Source organism: Anomaloglossus baeobatrachus, chromosome 5 (assembly GCF_048569485.1).
Source record: "Anomaloglossus baeobatrachus isolate aAnoBae1 chromosome 5, aAnoBae1.hap1, whole genome shotgun sequence".
NCBI lineage: Eukaryota > Metazoa > Chordata > Amphibia > Anura > Aromobatidae > Anomaloglossus > Anomaloglossus baeobatrachus.
The window spans coordinates 499,407,114-499,421,802 of record NC_134357.1 but is presented as its reverse complement, the minus strand read 5'-3'; the positions used below and the strand labels follow the sequence as shown (position 1 = coordinate 499,421,802).

The 14,689-nt window shown below is 49.6% G+C and overlaps 1 protein-coding gene across 3 annotated transcripts in view; it reads right to left on the bottom strand.

Annotated features, from left to right (window-relative positions):
- QTGAL (queuosine-tRNA galactosyltransferase) overlaps positions 1–14,689 on the bottom strand; it is a 231,489-nt gene that overhangs the window by 183,473 nt on the left and 33,327 nt on the right. For all 3 annotated transcript variants that reach the window (XM_075350780.1, XM_075350781.1, XM_075350782.1), the window contains exon 6: positions 13,466–13,531. In XM_075350780.1, the coding sequence (XP_075206895.1) occupies positions 13,466–13,531 (66 nt within the window). The remainder of the gene's footprint in view (positions 1–13,465; positions 13,532–14,689) is intronic.

The window sequence follows — 14,689 nt, the reverse complement described above, 5'->3', positions numbered from 1 at the left end:
ACATATCTGTAGTTTTTTGGGAACAGTCTGCACAACCAATTTAGAACACAGATAAAAGCAAGCCTGAGGAATTATGGACACATATAAGGACTATTATTACTGAAGAAGCCTGAAAGACAGTAATCAAGAGGAAGAAGAGACTCTCACAGCAAAGGTTAACCGAAGAGACCCTTAAGATTATCAAAGAGATGAATTGCACAAGGTAACAAGCAGGACGCAGACAACATCAGTAAAAGACTAAGGGCTGCTTCACACACAGCGAGATCGCTGCTGAGATCGCTGCTGAGTCACGGTTTTGGTGACGCAGCAGTGACCTCATTAGCGATCTCGCTGTGTGTAACACTGAGCAGCGATCTGGTCCCTGCTGGGAGATCGCTGCTCGTTACACACAGCCCTGGTGCGTTTTTTTTATTGTTGCTCTCCCGCTGTGACGCACAGATCGCTGTGTGTGACAGCGAGAGAGAGCGACGAAATGAAGCGAGCAGAGAGCAGGAGCCGGCATCTGGCAGCTGTGGTAAGCTGTAACCAGGGTAAACATCGGGTAACCACCTTGGTTACCCGATATTTACCTTCGTTACCAGCCTCCGCCGCTCTCAGGCTGCCTGTGCTGCCAGCTCCTGCTCTCTGCACATGTAGCTGCAGTACACATCGGGTTAATTAACCCGATGTGTACTGTAGCTAGGAGAGCAGGGAGCCAGCGTTAAGCAGTGTGCGCGGCTCCCTGCTCTCTGCACATGTAGCGACGTTATAATCGCTGCTGCGTCGCTGTGTTTGACAGCTAAGCAGCGATCATAACAGCGACTTACAAGGTCGCTGTTGCGTCACAGAAAATGGTGACGTAACAGCGACGTCGCTGTCGCTATATGTGAACCCAGCTTAAGGGTACCGTCACACTTTAGCGATGCAGCAGCGATTCCACCAGGGATCTGACCTGGTCAGGATCGCTGCTGCATCGCTACATGGTCGCTGGTGAGCTGTCAAACAGGCAGATCTCACCAGCGATCAGTGACCTGCCCCCAGCCAGCAGCAACGTGGAAGCAACGCTGCGCTTGCACGGAGCCGGCGTCTGGAAGCTGCGGACACTGGTAACTAAGGTAAACATCGGGTATGGTTACCCGATGTTTACCTTAGTTACCAGCGCACACCGCTTAGCTTAGCGTGTGCAGGGAGCAGGAGCCAGCACTGGCAGCGTGAGAGCGGCGGAGGCTGGTAAAGAAGGTAAATATCGGGTAACCACCTTGGTTACCCATGTTTACCTTGGTTACAGCTTACCGCAGGCTGTCAGACGCCGGCTCCTGCTCCCTTCACATTCAGTATTGTTGCTCTCTCGCTGTCACACACAGCGATGTGTGCTTATCAGCGGGAGAGCAACAATAAAAAAACGAACCAGGGCTGTGTGTAACGAGCAGCGATCTCACAGCAGGGGCCAGATCGCTGCTCATTGTCACACACAGCGAGATCGCTAATGAGGTCACAAAAAACGTGACTCAGTAGCGATCTCGCTGTGTGTGAAGTACCCCTAAAGAGAGCCAATCGAGCACACAAAAAACTTTATTACCAAAAGATATGTGTAGAGATAGAAAATTAATATCTGAAGAGCAAGACCAGGAAGGCATGCCAAAAGATCAAAGAGATATGACAAAAGTTTCAACCAAGAGTGGGAATGTTGAAAGATGCCAACGGGAGCAAACTAACTGAGCCAGAACAGATCAAGGAAAGATGGAAAGAATATATGGAAAACCTGATGTATATGCCCCCAGCTCCTCCTGTGATGTATATGCCCCCAGCCCCTCCTGTGATGTATATGCCCCCAGCCCCTCCTGTGATGTATATGCCCCCAGCCCCTCCTGTGATGTATGTGCCCCCAGCCCCTCTTGTGATGTATGTGCCCATAGCCCCTCTTGTGATGTATGTGCCCACAGCCCCTCTTGTGATGTATGTGCCCACAGCCCCTCTTGTGATGTATGTGCCCACAGCCCCTCTTAATAGGAGAGAAAAGGCACAATAGGGTCTTACCCGATATATTGGGAAAAATCATATAGAAGTGATGCACTCACCTGATCGGGTTGTGCCAATCACAACTCCTTAAACAGCAAAGAGTGAGCGGCTGAGCGGTCCAGCAGCAGCCCTGTTGCACAAGTGGAACGTCAAAGGAAAACTGGAGAAAAAACATTTTTTTTGCCGAGCTTCTTCCCTGAAGAAGGAGACAGTTGGGGTCTCTGAAACGCGTAGGAATGAAATAATAAAAATAATTATTTGTTTTGACATCAATGTCTGTGGTCTTCAAGCGCAGCAAAAAAACTGTTTTTTCTCCAGTTTTCCTTTGACGTTCCACAGCCCCTCTTGTGATGTATGTGCCCACAGCCCCTCTTGTGATGTATGTGCCCCATCCCCTCTTGTGATGTATGTGCCCCCAGCCCCTCCTGTGATGTGTATGCCCCCCACCCCTCCTGTGATGTACAAATCACAGGAGACGCTGAGGACATGCACATCACAAGAGGGGCCGGGGCGCAGGCACCACACAAGAGGGGCCGGGGCGCAGGCACCACACAAGAGGGGCCGGGGCGCAGGCACCACACAAGAGGGGCCGGGGCGCAGGCACCACACAAGAGGGGCCGGGGCGCAGGCACCACACAAGGGGGGCTGGGGCGCAGATATTACTTGCGGAGCCCTGACATCAGTGGGGTGGAGGAGGGACACAGAAACCTGGGGTGATACACAGCACTGGGGGGGGGGCCACAAAGCACTGGACAGGGCACATAGTAGCAGAGGGCTGACGCTGGACACACAACAGCGCCGGACTCACAGCACCGGAGAGCAGGCACCGGACACGCAGCTCCGAGGTTCGGGGGACGGGCACGCAGGTCCAAAGACCGGGGGGCGGGCACGCAGCTCTGAGGGCCGGGGGGCGGGCAACGCAGAGCACTAAACCTGCCAACAAAGTAAGTCCTCTCTCGCTGGCACTGGCCAGTGGGAGAACGCATTGGTAAGCACAGCAGCACATGTGTGGATTTAAAGGGTCGGTGGCCCACAAGATGGCGATGCCGGCTCGAACACTGCCGCCCCTGGGAATCTGCCCGGGGGCCACAGAAAAAAAGTATGGCGGGCCGTATACGGCCCGCGGGCCGGAGGTTTCCCACCCCTGGCCTACAGCAAAGCCTTCGACTATGTTGATCAATAAAGACTTTGGAACACCTTGATGGATATGGGTGTGCTGAACCATCTGATCAGCCTCATGAGTAACCTTTTCATCACCCAAAAACGCAACACTTCAAATGCAACATGGTTACACGACATGGTTCATTGTAGACAATGCGTCAGACAAGGCTGCATCCTGTCACCATTTCTACTCAATTTATATGCAGAAGCTATTTTCAGGATGGATGGACTTGCCGAAAAAGAAGAAGGAATCAAAATTTCTGGATGAATCATCAAAAATCTTAAATACGCAGATGATACAACATTGATAGCAAAAGGTATAGATGGAATGACTAATTACAAGGTATCAAGATGGAAAGCTGAATACAAAAAAGACAAAGATGTTGACTACTGCCAGGTATGACCGGGACACATTTGAGATGGACGGTGACGAACTGGAAGTTGTAAAGGACTTCAACCTACTCGGATCATTGATCAATCAAGATGCAACAACACCTGGAACTCAATACGAGAATAGCTATGGGTAAATCAACAACGAAGTCACTGGACAAGTTCCTCAAATTGAGGAATATTTCATTGGTGATGAAGACACGGCTCCTACATAGTCTGGTGTCTTCTGTAGTCATATATGGAAGCGAAACCTAAACAATGAAGAAACAAGATAGATGTAGAATCAATGCCTTGTGGAGCTGGAGAAGGATGTTATCAATACAATGGAAGACAAGAAGAACAAACAAATCAATTTTGGAACAAATCAAGCCAGACATGTCCGCTCCGCGAAGAAAGGATGACCAAGCTGCAAATTGCTTACTTTGGACACATACGAAGAGAGCAATTACTGGAGAAGGACATCATGGTCAGGAGAATAGAAGGAACAAGACGAAGAGGAAGACCAGCAACCTGATGGCTTGATACTATCAGGATAATGGCGAAGAAGACCCTGGTGGACCTATCTAGGCAGAGAAGACCTTGGTGGAGAAGACCCTGATGGACCTATCTAGGCAGAGAAGACCCTGGTGGACCTATCTAGGCTTGCACAAGATAGATATTCTTACAGAGCGTTCCTCCATCAAGTCGCCATGACTCGAGATCTAGCTGAAGGCCGTTTAAAAAAAATAAATCTTATAATATATTATTATTTATGTATATACTAAAAGAAAAAAAAAACCATGAGAGTTACGCAGGTACATGAGAGAGGATAAAGATGCTCAAGATGGACGTTTAGGACAGATTTTTTTTTCCACTGAACATTTTTTTTTTTTTAAATTAACTGTTTGCTTTCTGTCAGAGAATGGGACACATTGAATATTGACATCCAGAGACTGGAGCCATCTCACAGCTGAGTGTTTGTTACAGTTGTTTCCATTCTAGACGATCCAGCGCAGGAGTGTAATATTAAATAACACAGCGGCGCAGATCAGGCGCCGGCGCTGCGAACAATCTCCAGTGCTGTGACAGATCCATCTTGAATGGGAAGGAAGGAATGGCGGCTCAGCCTGGCGACAGTCGCCCCTGAATGTTAAGTGACTTTAATTAAAGACGAGGATAGGGGGGAAATCTGCCCGCCGCCATGATAATTATTTAATTAGGGAGGATTCCGCTCTGATTACCAGTCACGGGGCACAACTTTACGATTCATCCTCCGGGTGGCGGGGGTTGGGTGGGTGCAGAGCCGGTCGTGTTGAACAGACCCCGCTAAGCTGCTGGCATGGAGCTCTGCCAGGAGGAGACGCGGTGCCAAGCACGGACGCGTCCACAGAGGAGGGAAGGTGATTAATAAATTAAGTAGAGTGGCCTGTGAACCGAGCAAATGGCCACTTTTCTTAACGATTCTCTCCGGATAAGAGCTCGCTGTAAAGCGACAGCTGCGCCGTTGTCGTGATAGCGAGATCCGCCTTGACGGGCGAATAAATTACACATTCATGTTCGGATGGGGAAAGGGGGAAAATTATCTTCAAAGTAATGTGTCAGCGACGTGATAAGGTTATTGAGAGGTTCCAGTCCAGGGGATGGATGCACTTTGTGGCGGCAAATAATAAAATATAAGAAAATCCAGGAGGAAAATCTGCTGCAGTCCACAAGAGAAGGAGGCTTCAAGAGATCTGTGCTCCGAGCATTCCCATACCTTCCTGCTGTATGCCGGGAACACCCCACAAGACCTGCCATATACCAAGAACACCCCACAAGACCTGCCATATACCGAGAACACCCCACAAGACCTGCCATATACCAGAAAAACCCCACAAGACCTGTCGTATACCGGGAACACCCCACAAGACCTGTCGTATACCGGGAACACCCCACTAGACCTGCCGTATACCGAGAACACCCCACAAGACCTGCCGTATACCGAGAACACCCCACAAGACCTGCCGTATACCGGGAACACCCCACAAGACCTGCCATATACCCGGAACACCCCACAAGACCTGCCGTATACCGGGAACATCCCACAAGACCTGCCATATACCGGGAACACCCCACAAGACCTGCCGTATACCGGGAACATCCCACAAGACCTGCCATATACCCGGAACACCCCACAAGACCTGCCGTATACCGAGAACACCCCACAAGACCTGCCATATACCCAGAACACCCCACAAGACCTGCCGTATACCGGGAACATCCCACAAGACCTGCCATGTACCCGGAACACCCCACAAGACCTGCCATATACCGGGAACACCCCGCAAGACCTGCCATATACCCGGAACACCCCACAAGACCTGCCGTATATGGAGAAAACCCCAGAAGACCTGTCATTTTGGAAATGACCCCGTCGTGTAGACATCACATTTGGGCCCTTGTCACACTCGCTCAGCTCTTACATTTGCCGCTATTTCCTATTTCTGCTTCTAAAACATTAAATTTACCTTGAATGTGTAAAAAAAAAAAAAAAAATCTATCACAGGTTTAGTCAGTGGGACTGAGCCTCGCTGCAGGAGCGTGCCAGCGTGACAGGACAAGGCCGAGCCGGCTGGACACTCTTTGATCCCGGGAGAGAATAACTTCCCCTGGAAGCGGCGGGAGAGGAAGCGGAGACACAGGGACATTATTTTGGTCGTAGCCGAATGTAAACAGAAGAAGGGCAGCGACTGATCTCGAGGAGGGATGTAGCAAAAGGCGTAACCACAACACCTTTCCTGTCAGTCCGAAGATGAGCCAAAAGCTGGACCCGCGACAAGAAAAACATGTCGGACGCTATTCTTAAGTCTCTGGGTGTAGGGACGAAAACAAGTCCTCTTCATTCCAACAGGCCTGTTACGATCATCATTCTGGGGTCGTCACAAAAGGATTGAAGCAGCCAAAAGGGATTTCAGAAGTGAAAACCGTTCTTTAATGTCATTTCTAGGCGGCGATACAACAGATTGAAGTAAAGGCCTGAAGCCTGAGGCTGCACTACTGAGAGCTACGGATGATGTCATACTCATCAGGTCACCTGTGATGGCATCGATTCACACAAGGGCTCGGTGACATCACTGCACCAGAGAGAAGTCAGGACGAGGCATAACATCAGCGGAGGCTCTCAGTAGTGCAGCCTCAGGCTTCGCTGTGTAGATTGGCAGAAGGTTGTGTCCTGTCTGAGCCGCCTCTCGTGTCACATACCACACATACTTCATTACATGAAGGCTGCGTGTTTTACAGCTGTAATTACACATATCTCACATACTTCTGCTGGAATGGCAGCGCTTTTCATAAGTGAGCAGGGATTTCTCATCCACCTTAAAGGGGAAGTGCCCCCATTACCTTTAAATGATCCCGTTAAAAAGGAAGTGCAAAGCTTCCCCCCCGACCCCAGAACATCTCTCTAATGCCGCTTTGTCTTGTCCGTTGGTTGTGCTGGATATGGCTCAGCCCCATTAATGGATGAAGAAAAGAGCCATGTTTTTCTCCTCCTGGACAACCCCTTTAACAACAAAGAGTCAGATGGGTGGGGCTTCACAAACTAAATTACCTGCGCCCACTCAGGTAAAGTTAACTGCGCCCACTCAGGTAAAGTAACCTGCGCCCACTCAGGTAAAGTAACCTGCGCCCACTCAGGTAAAGTAACCTGCGCCCACTCAGGTAAAGTAACCTGCGCCCACTACCTGCGCCCACTCAGGTAAAAAGTTACCTGCGCCCACTCAGGTAAAAAGTTACCTGAGCCCACTCAGGTAAAAAGTTACCTGAGCCCACTCAGGTAAAAAGTTACCTGAGCCCACTCAGGTAAAAATACCTACGCCCACTGTCAGATGTGGTAGTAAATTATACAGCTACCTATACTGTCCTGATTGTTATCCTGCATCTCTCCTATGTGCAATTCCTCTATCACTCCTGGAAAAGTGTGAGTAATTACAAGTATGTTACTATTTATGTTATCACGGCAGTTAGCACTGATTGGACAGCAGCTGTCTGCACTGTACCTCCCCTTCCAAACAACCAATTTCCCAGAGGAATAACAGAGGAACTGCAATGTTTTATGAAAGGATGCTTCATGATTTTTCTCATACTGGACAAAGTCATTGAGGAGGAGCTTATAGCTTTATGACTGTCTCTTTAACAATGTAGTGGATGCTATTGTGCTCGATCACGCTCGATAGGATATCCATAACTGCACAGATATGCATCATGGTGACACATCAACTCCCCTGAAATGTCTGTTTTAATACAGGATTGTGGGTTTAGATGTTTTGCCGTTCCTCAGTTGTACCTCCTGGAAAAGTATTGATCCATTAACAACTTGGTTTAACCATTCCATTTCTTAATGATTGGACAGTGTCAAGTGAGTACAGAAATGTGCAACCAATCGGTACCATCCAGCTGTCAATTTGTTTAGAACTGTCCAGGAGGAACAACAGAGGAACAGCATGACAAAGCATTTACTAAAATTGATCGGACGGCTCCACTTGTCTGACAAACCAGACCTGTCACCTGTCAGGAGTAAAATAAACCCCAAATGATAGCGGGCGGTGGAGTGCGTCGCCGGTATGCTGCGGTCATGTGACCAGTCGGACCGGTGTGCTCGTTTGTTTCCCTTTTACACGTTGACGATATTTACTGGTGCGAGGGTAAAAATAATACTGCGCACAGCTGTCCGTACACACGAGGGCGGAGGCTATGGAGTCTGTGCACAAGGACAATACATTTATTCTAGCCTGCAGGTGATGTTCAATGGGCGTGAAAACACGATATTTAAAGGGGTCCTCCGAACAGGGTCCAAAGTGCTGCCTATGAGTAGTGCTAACATTTAATATTGTAGGGTCTATTAAGATTTTGTCCCTGAAAACAATCCCTGCGGATAGAGGCTGAACACTTTGTACACAATCGATTAATAATGTCTGTTTTGTAGGGACACCTCCTCGTCTTGCTCAGTAGACTGGTCATGCCTGGATGAATCTAGAAATCGATTAGTAATGTCTATTTATTCCATGGCGCTTTACAAGTGAAAGAGGGTATACGTACAGGAATCATTAACAGTACAAAACAGACTGTTATAGGAGGAGAGAGGACCCTGCCCGTGAGGGCTCACAGTCTGCAGGGAATGGGTGATGGTGGTACAATAGGTAGGACAGAGCTGGTTGCGCAGTGGTGTACTGGACTGAGGGCTATTGTAGGTTGTAGGCTTGTTGGAAGAGGTGGGTCTTGAGGTTCCTCTTGAAGCTTTCCACGGTAGTGGAGAGTCTGATGTGCTGAGGTAGAGCGTTCCAGAGTATGGGGGAGGCACGGGAGAAATCTTGTACGCAATTGTGGGAAGAGAAGATGAGAGAGGAGTAGAGAAGGAGATCTAGTGAGGATCTGAGGTTGCGTGCAGGTAGGTACCAGGAGACTAGGTCACAGATGTAGGGAGGAGACAGGTTGTGAATGGCTTTGTATGTCATGGTTAATGTTTTGAACTGGAGTCGTTGGGCGATTGGAAGCCTGTGAAGGGATTGGCAGAGTGACGAGGCTGGGGAGTAGCGAGGGGAGAGGTGGATTAAGCAGGCCGCAGAGTTTAGGATAGATTGGAGGGGTGCAAGAGTGTTAGAAGGGAGGCCAGAGAGCAGGAGGTTGCAGTAGTCGAGGCGGGAGATGATGAGGGCATGCACTAATGTTGTTGCGTTAAGGAAAGCACGGATCCGGGAGATATTTTTGAGTTGTAATCGGCATGAGGTGAAGAGGGCTTGGATGTGTGGCTTGAAGGATAGAGCAGAGTCGAGGGTTACTCCAAGGCAACGAGCTTGTGAGACTGGGGAGAGTGAGCAACCATCAAGTTTGATGGAAAGGCTTGGTGAAGGAGATGAGTGAGGAGGAGGAAAGACAATGAATTCTGTTTTGTCCATGTGCTTAACATGGAATCGTGCAGAGAAGAAGGATGAAATAGCAGACAGACATTGTGGGATTCTGGTTAGTAGAGAGGTAATGTCAGGTCCAGAGAGGTAGATCTGTGTGTCATCGGCATAGAGAGGATACTGGAAGCCGTGGGACTCTATGAGCTGTCCCAAGCCGGAGGTGTTGATGGAGAACATGTGGTATGTATGTGGTATACAAGGAAGGCTGTAACTTAAGATCTGTACCGGGGCGATTCGTAAAGTCTGTTCCATACGGATGGCACAAGTATTCAAGGCTGAAACCTCACTGCGAGCAGAATCAACTCGTACTGTCTGATCTTTCTGAATGGGCAGACAAAAACCTGTCCGCCACTGATCTCTGACGTTATAGGCTATGTGCGCACAGTGCGTTTTTCGAGGCGTTTTTTGCGTGTTTTTCGGGTGCGTTTTTGGCCTTAAAACTGCAGGACTTTGCTTCCCCAGCAAAGTCTATGAGTTTTCATTTTTGCTGTCCGCACACATCTGTTTTTTTTACCTGCGTTTTTGAGTTAAAAAAAAAAAAAATGGACATGTCAATTCTTTCCTGCGTTTTTCTGCGTTTTCCCCCCATGCAATGCATTGAAAAAACGCAGCAAAACGCAGAGATCAAAAACGCAGCAAAACGCAGCCAAAAACGCACCAAATCGTGGCAAAAACGCATGCATTTTTTTATGCGTTTTTTCGACGCAGGTGCGTTTTTGTGCGTTTTTAGCGGCCAAAAACGCACAAAAACGCAGCGTCAAAAAGACGCAGTGTGCGAACCTAGCCTAACTGTGCCAAGTGATTCTGCAGCAGCTGAGGCAGCTTATCTGCTGCCGCACAATCTCTTTGAAGGGATTACTATGCATAATCCCATATACTGTATACCCATGAGATAAGCGCGACATCACATTTCAAGAACGCCAAAATCCCAATCCAATGATGGCGCCTCCTATGAAGAGTTAAAAACTCAGCGATCCCAATTACGGCCCGATTCCCACGCACAGGTTTCCCACTTGCCAAGATTCCTACAGTGTAATTAGAGGACACAATTGTGGCCGGGCAGCAAATTAACATTTGTGCTGTATCCAAACGGCATTGTGAAGCGCTGGGGGCTCGAATTAGCCTCCCATGATAAGAGGGACGTCCATACACAGGGGACACGGAGGAAGAGGGACAGAGAGAGGGGACAGAGCACGCAGGAAAGAGTGCCACACATAGAGAGATGGAGCGAGCACCAGGGAAAGAAAGAAAGCAAGGCAAGCGGGAAGCGAGCGAAATGCAAGCCATATGAGCAGACAAGGTTACAGTACTGACAGCAGGCACCAAAGAGGGCAGGAAAGAAAGCACAGGAGAGTATGTGCGCAGATAATAGAGAGCACGGCCAACAGAGAGAAAGGGAGCGCGCGGCCAACAAGAGAGAGAAAGGGAGCGCGCGGCCAACAAGAGAGAGAAAGGGAGCGCGCGGCCAACAAGAGAGAGAAAGGGAGCGCGCGGCCAACAAGAGAGAGAAAGGGAGCGCGCGGCCAACAAGAGAGAGAAAGGGAGCGCGCGGCCAACAAGAGAGAGAAAGGGAGCGCGCGGCCAACAAGAGAGAGAAAGGGAGCGCGCGGCCAACAAGAGAGAGAAAGGGAGCGCGCGGCCAACAAGAGAGAGAAAGGGAGCGCGCGGCCAACAAGAGAGAGAAAGGGAGCGCGCGGCCAACAAGAGAGAGAAAGGGAGCGCGCGGCCAACAAGAGAGAGAAAGGGAGCGCGCGGCCAACAAGAGAGAGAAAGGGAGCGCGCGGCCAACAAGAGAGAGAAAGGGAGCGCGCGGCCAACAAGAGAGAGAAAGGGAGCGCGCGGCCAATAGAGAGAGGAAGCAGATGGACAATAGAGAGAAAGGGAGCGCACAGCCAATAAAGAGAGGAAGCGGACAGCCAATAGATGTGGAGCGCAGGTCCAATAGCGAGGGACCGCATGGCCAAGAGAGAGAGGGGGGGGTGCAAGGCCAATAGAGGGAAAGAAGGAGCTCATGACCAACAGAGAGAGAGGGGGGGAGAGAGGGGGGAGGGAGGTAATGCACAACCAACAGAGTGAGAGGGGGAGCGCACGGCCAATAGAGAGAGGGGGAAAGGGGGAGAGAGGGAGAAAATGTGGAGAGCATGGCCAATAGAGAGAGGGAGAGGAGGAAAGGGGGAGAGAGAGGGGAGTCAGTGGGAAGAGAGGGGGTAAAGGGGGAAAGAGGGGGTAAAGGGGGAAAGAGGGAGGGAAAGGGGGGGGAAGGGGAGAGGGGGGGGGGGGGAAGGGGGAGAGAGGGAGAGTGCATGGCCAATAGAAAGAGAGTGGCTATACTTCTGCATGTTGGTCTCATGACCAGTGTTGACCAACATCATCTACCGTGCCCTTTGTTGCCAACCGATGGGGGAGGGAGGATGATACTAATCCGATCTCGCAGTGAGTGACGAGCTGTCATACAAACAGCAGCAAAGTTCGGAAAAGATTGGTGTCGGTACAGTGAACAATGGCCACAATGTGCAGTAATGCGGGCTCCTCCGAGAACCGACCTAACCGCATTGCTCGCATGGCGGCAGTGAGCTAACTACAGCTGCCTTGCTTAACCCCTGCTGTGCCAATCCAGTGTGCACCCCATGCACTGGCGCAAAACTGGATGGAAATTGCAAAAATAACTCCCTAATATTGAGGGCACTGAAGGACCTTGCCCACCTCTGGAACTGCCCCAGTGCCAAGCATTCAATTCCCTCCAATGTCCTCACCACCATGACTTGGATACAGCATATAGGAAATAATGTATCCTATTTACAAGGATTTCAAGCCAGGTCTCAGTAGTGCAGCCTCTGGCTTGGATCTACATCACTATTTATTAGGATTACATGTCAGGTCTCAGTAGTGCAGCCTCTGGCTTGGATCTACATCACTATTTATTAGGATTACATGTCAGGTCTCAGTAGTGCAGCCTCTGGCTTGGATCTACATCACTATTTATTAGGATTACATGTCAGGTCTCAGTAGTGCAGCCTCTGGCTTGGATCTACATCCCTATTTATTAGGATTACATGTCAGGTCTCAGTAGTGCAGCCTCTGGCTTGGATCTACATCACTATTTATTAGGATTACATGTCAGGTCTCAGTAGTGCAGCCTCTGGCTTGGATCTACATCCCTATTTATTAGGATTACATGTCAGGTCTCAGTAGTGCAGCCTCTGGCTTGGATCTACATCACTATTTATTAGGATTACATGTCAGGTCTCAGTAGTGCAGCCTCTGGCTTGGATCTACATCACTATTTATTAGGATTACATGTCAGGTCTCAGTAGTGCAGCCTCTGGCTTGGATCTACATCCCTATTTATTAGGATTACATGTCAGGTCTCAGTAGTGCAGCCTCTGGCTTGGATCTACATCACTATTTCTTAGGATTACATGTCACGTCTCAGTAGTGCAGCCTCTGGCTTGGATTTACATCACTATTTATTAGCATTACATGTCAGGTCTCAGTAGTGCAGCCTCAGGCTTGGATCTACATCACTACTTACAATGATTTTATGACAGGTATCAGTAGTGCAGTCTCAGGCTTGGATCCACATCACTATTTACAAGAATTTCTCGCAAGGTCTCAGTAGTGCAGCCTCAGGCTTGGATCTACATAACTATTTACCAGAATTCCTCGCCAGGTCTCAGGCTTGGACCCTTTTGAATTCCTATGATATCAGAGCCTGGAGATGGAGTTGTGGTAGCTCCGTGTGGACAGTTTGTGGATGTGACTCAGACACCCTAGCACTGGCGTGTACTCGTTTTATGGCCTACCACTTACACAGCGCTGGACTGTTACCTCTGCGCTGACAGGAATGTGCTGCGGTATTTGCACGCTCTGTGCCGGCCAATCAGGAGACGCAGTTTGCACTTCACCTTCCCGGAATGTGACATTCGGAGCCTCCAGTGAGGCCTAGAAATGAGCACTGCCCCCTGTATATCAGACCCGGGACCACCAATACTCACACTCTGTGGTCTGAACTGCGCTGCCTCATACTGGAGCCGCACTCTCTGTGGCATCATGACGTCATCCTGCAAGAGAAGAGAACGGTGTGATGTCATCAGTCATCTGGCCAGAAAACAACATCCAGTCAGAGGGGCTCGTGTGGGGACATATGATGCGTGAAGTGCTTAAGGGGGGGGGGGGAGGCTGGCGCCATATATAGAATTACTAATACACTCCCTATGTTATATCATCCTACATCACCCATTACCTATATACTGCATATGTTATTTTATTATTACCTATGTGATAGCATCATATACTATATATGGTATATCATTACCTATGCGACAGCATTATATACTACCTACAGTACAGACCAAAAGTTTGGACACACCTCATTCAAAGAGTTTTCTTTATTTTCCGGACTCTGAAAATTGTAGATTCACATTGAAGACATCAAAACTATGAATTAACACATGTGGAATGAAATATTTAACAAAAAAGTGTGAAACAACTGAAAATATGTCTTATATTCTAGGTTCTTCAAAGTAGCCACCTTTTACTTTCATTACTACTTCGCACACTCTTGGCATTCTCTTGATGAGCTTCAAGAGGTACCGTGTTTCCCCGAAAGTAGGACCCCCCCGAAAGTAAGGCAAGGTGGGGGTTTCGGGGGGGTCCGCCAATGTAGGGCACCCCCCGATTGTAAGGCTGGGTAGCGGGGGGCCCGGGGAATGTAAGGCCGCATATGGGTGGGGTCACTGGGGACAGTACAGGAACTTGCCGCTGTTCCCTCGCTCCATCCAGGCCTTCTCCAGTCTCGTGCCACCCGTGGTCCGCCTCCGGTGAATGGCCCCCGCAAGGCTCCCTGCTGGCCATCAGCTCGAGCTGTGATTGGCCAGTCAGCCGGCTCGCAGCTGATTGGCCCTCAGCTCGAGCTGCGATTGGCCAGTCAGCCGGCTCGCAGCTGATTGGCCCTCAGCTCGAGCTGCGATTGGCCAGTCAGCCGGCTCGCAGCTGATTGGCCGAAATCAGCCGCGACGTCACCGCCTGCTCGCTCCGATTGGTCCAGCGTCCCTGGCATCTGAATCGTCCCCCCGGCACCGCAGAGGAGATCGAAACAGAAGGAAAGTAACGGTAAGTTCCGAAACTCTCTCTGTGTGTGTCTGTGTGTGTGTGTACGGTATGTGTACGGTATGTGTATGGTATGTGTATGGGTGCCGTATGGGGCTGTATTTGTCAGT